This window comes from Cricetulus griseus, unplaced genomic scaffold (assembly GCF_003668045.3).
Source record: "Cricetulus griseus strain 17A/GY unplaced genomic scaffold, alternate assembly CriGri-PICRH-1.0 unplaced_scaffold_11, whole genome shotgun sequence".
Lineage (NCBI taxonomy): Eukaryota > Metazoa > Chordata > Mammalia > Rodentia > Cricetidae > Cricetulus > Cricetulus griseus.
In genome coordinates this window covers 9,810-13,979 of record NW_023276820.1, presented here as the reverse complement: position 1 = coordinate 13,979, position 4,170 = coordinate 9,810, and the positions used below count along the sequence as shown (strand labels likewise).

The window sequence follows — 4,170 nt, the reverse complement described above, 5'->3', positions numbered from 1 at the left end:
AAGAAGGGTGTAGTATGCTACAGATCTCCTATCATGGTTTTGTAAGCACAGCCTGAGGTGACTGTGTTTCTGTAACAATTTTTATGTTCAAGTCTTCGCAATATTTACTGTGACTCTAAGCAATTTTTGCTTTAAAGAGTCCCAAGTCCTTGTGATTCTTAATTTAGTCCATTAAACTGGAAATACTGGTATTGTCTTGACCATACAGTTTTAAGAAGGTGAAAAACGGAGCTCATGGCAGTAACTTATACATTGTCATGGCTGTTTTACACTTACACTAGCCATATTTAAATCACAAAATTGTTCTTTCCATTATTCACTTACCACTTTATAGAATTTTAGAAAGTGAAAGTTTTCATTTGAGAATGCAAAATGTCCATGAATCTAACCAGTGTGATCACACTCTTCCTTCTGTGCAGAATCCTGTAACCAGTGTGATCACACTCTAACTTCTGTGCAGGATCCTACAATTCTTAAGATAAAGGTCCATTGCATTATCAGATTTTTCTTAGTGACCTCACTGATAAAACATGAAAGTAGTTTCAGGCTGAAGTTGATGCTGGTACTTGTCTCTTCTGTTTAACTATGCTCTTACTTCCCTACAACAGAAGCAGTAGGATTCCAACTACTTGGCAAGAAAGTGGAATAGATTCCTCTTGTTCATTGTCATTCAAGGGTTCTCCAACACCACAACAGCTCTTACAATGAACCATCTTGTCATTAATTTAATTTCCTTCCACACATATGTGTCAGGGTAGGTGAACTGGCATGAATTTCCTAGAATGTTCCTGGCCTCTCAGCAAGGTAATGATCCAGGGTAGGTGGAACTTTTAACACTTTCCAGAGATACTGGGTTTTCATTTGTCTCCTGTTGAACACTAACTATCTTAAAAGGTGTTATAGTTGCTCCCTGTACTCCAGAAAGGTGGTCCAACCCCTTAACAACGCAAGTGTAAACCAACCTTGAAGGCAGGGACAAGGGGAGTTGATACTGCCCCATTTGAGGTAGGTGGCCAGAGTCTCTCAGAATAACCTGCTACCACTCAAACCCAGATTCAGGCCTTGAGTTGGTCCAAACAACATCTACCCCTTCTAGAACCTCATGCTTGAGCTTCTGAAGGGACTTGTCCTCTGCAGCAATACTTATAGTATCTCTGAGACTTGTTTGCCTGCCACAGAATACCCCAGAGGAACTCCAGTGAGGATCCAGCGATGATGCTTTACCAGAAACCAGATGCTTTAACCAGACCAGTGGCTCAAGGCAATGAACATTTGCTTAAAATATCTTCTCATAGAGGATCTTTTTAATCCTCTTATGGGTCCCATTACAGTTTTCTGGGCTTGCCACACACTAACTCCCACATTAAAATTTAAAAGCTAAGAAAAAACAACGACACAAGGTTTACTGTGATCCTTCTCTGTTTGTATTTCCTCACATAATAGAATACTTTCAATTTTCTGATATATCCATTCTCTAGAGTGTTTCTCCAGTGCACAAATAAAGGAAACTGCTATTATCTGGTACTTCCCAAGGTCATCAGTTTGTTTTAAATTCTTCATATTCCAACATAATTACGCAAGCTGACTCTCATTACATGGCTGAATGATGAGTGGAGCAATCACACCTTTCCAGAGGCTTCTTGGTTCAGCCTGGTACTAATTCACACCTGCTTCTCCCTACTTTTTCAGTGGAATCTCACACTTTTTGAGAGGGTTTAAACACATTCTCCTGAGGGAATAGAATAGAATATTGTGTCTTGAGAGTCTTCTCCGAGTGCACTGATGAGCTGTCTAATCCAAAGCCACATTCTTCTCCCATTTACAAACTAGAATTCTGATTGGTGACACATTGTCCCAAACATAGTTTCAACAGAGATCTTGAACATTCGTGCATTAGAAATCATTCTTCAGATGGTGACATTAACCTTACGATTTCAGCTGACAATTTCTGTGTGCTATCATCCCTTTGAATGTCCACAGTGATCTAACAGCTGTACCCTAAGAATGTACATATCTGTGTTTCTGTCTAGGTGGTGTGACTTGCATAAAAGATAGATTTTAACATAAGATACATGTTGTTACTGAAACCATCATTTGAATACATTTTATGCCTTTTACAAAATTTTCATTTGTAACTGTAGAAATATCATGAATAGTATTAAAAGTTTTTCATTTATCAGATTTTAATGTAAATGAGATATACAATAAGAATTGGCAATTTTTTACTTTGGTACAAATGATTGAAATTTTCTTCATATACAGCATAGTTAGAAAATGCTGGTTCATTACCACAGTCTTGGACTATGGTTCCTGGTATTGCCTCTTGTACCAATTGCTTCTAACAGGCCAAATAAAATATCCCACAATTTGACACACTCTATGATACGATGAAGGCATACCATCCATTCACATAGTCATGATCAGGCTTTAGCCTTCTTAATATCCATATCATTGTAAGTTATAATTGAAAATATCATAAACTTGGAGAAATTTTTGTTATGTAGTCTAGTCTGGTTTGGCGATCTTGCCTCTCTGTAGATTTTGGGTTATTAACATATTCATTCATTTTGACCAGAGAAATGTCTTTGTCCCTTATTGAAAGAGAATCTTGCCTAATAACAGAATGTATTTCTGGACTCTGATCATCAAAATAATTTTCTTATCACTAACTACAATAGGAATTCTTGGAAATTTCTCTGTGTTTCACTACTATGTGGTCTGCTATGCAGACTGCAAATTAAAGTCTGCAGATTTGATTCACCTGCACCTGATGGCATCCAACACCCTGATCATTCTCTCTAAAGGAGTGCCCCACACGATGGCAGTTTTTGGTTTGAGCAGTTTTTAAATGATATTCAATGCAGATTGATTTTGTACATTGAAAGAGTTGGCCGCAGTGTGTCCATTGGCTCCACCTGCCTCTTGAGTGTCTTCCAGGCCATCACCATCAGTCAGAAGGAAACCTGTTGTAAGGATCAAAAATTCAAAGATGCTAAGTACATTGGCTGCTCCATTTCCCTTCTCTGGGTCTTGTACATATTGATACATTTCATTTTACTTGTGAATCCACTTATCAAAAGGTCTAGTAACAATGTGACAGGAAAACAAGATTTTGGACACTGCTCTATTGAAGGACGGGATGGAATCAATGAATCACTCTATGCAGCATTGGTGGTATGCCCTGAAATCTGCTTTTCATTGCTCATGGTCTGGTCTAGCAGCTCTATGATTGTCATTCTGTACAGACACAAGCAGAGGGTTCAGCACATCCATAGCACCCATGGTTCCAGCAGAACCTCCCCTGAGTCCAGAGCCACCCAGAACATCCTGGCACTGGTGTCTACCTTTCTAGCATTTTATACTGTCTCTGCTATCTTACAAGGCTGTGTGGCTCTTTTGTCTAATCCTAGTTGGTGGCTGGTGAACATCAATCACATCACTTTTCTGTGTTTTCCTTGTTTTGGATCCTTTGTTCTTATTAATCATTACTCCATGGTTTCAAGACTCAGTTTGGTCTGGATGAGGAATATAAACTCACTTATTCTTAAATAAATGGTATAGTTTCTGTGGTATCCACTTGTCTAGTCACCCATCTCCCTCACAAAGTCAGAACAGAATGTGAAGTAGGTAGTGCCCTGTCCTTTTACTAGTAATGCAAATGTTACATCTCAGAGTTTTGTAAGCTGGTTGACTTAGCTGTCCACATTAGCCTTTCCCAATGTATGAGGAAGATTTCACTCTTCAACTTTCAGCATCAAGGCTTCCCTTTGTCCAGCAGATGTACAAAGGAGCCAGCAAAAATGATTTCAATCAAGCTAACCTTTTCTGGCTTTCATTTGTCCAGGGCATGCTGAGTGTTGCTTACTTCACAGAAATCTTATTGGTCATAAAATCCATCTGCAAAGAAAACTAATACAGTGGCTGGCCAGGAAGTTGTGCTTCAGGAGTCCCCTGTCTATTTACAACTGTTCTAGTCTTCAGCAGTACCAGAAAATTTCTTCAATCTTAACTTCCTACATACCCCACTTTCAGCTGCTATAGAGACAATCATATTAGCTTGCTCTAAGCTGGTACCAACAGTCTTCACCATCTCCAAACAGAGCACCTCGCGAGAACACGTATTGAAAAACTATTATCCATATCTTTTACCTCATGCAGAAATTGAGTGCA

General features: G+C 38.9%; 1 protein-coding gene across 1 annotated transcript; it reads left to right on the top strand.

The window, feature by feature from the left end:
• The first annotated feature begins 2,623 nt into the window (after positions 1-2,623).
• On the top strand, positions 2,624-3,552 carry LOC113838428 (vomeronasal type-1 receptor 4-like). The gene is given in 2 exon segments (XM_027434124.1): positions 2,624-2,831; positions 2,834-3,552. Coding segments are annotated over 2 exon segments (927 nt in total).
• Positions 3,553-4,170: the final 618 nt, after the last annotated feature.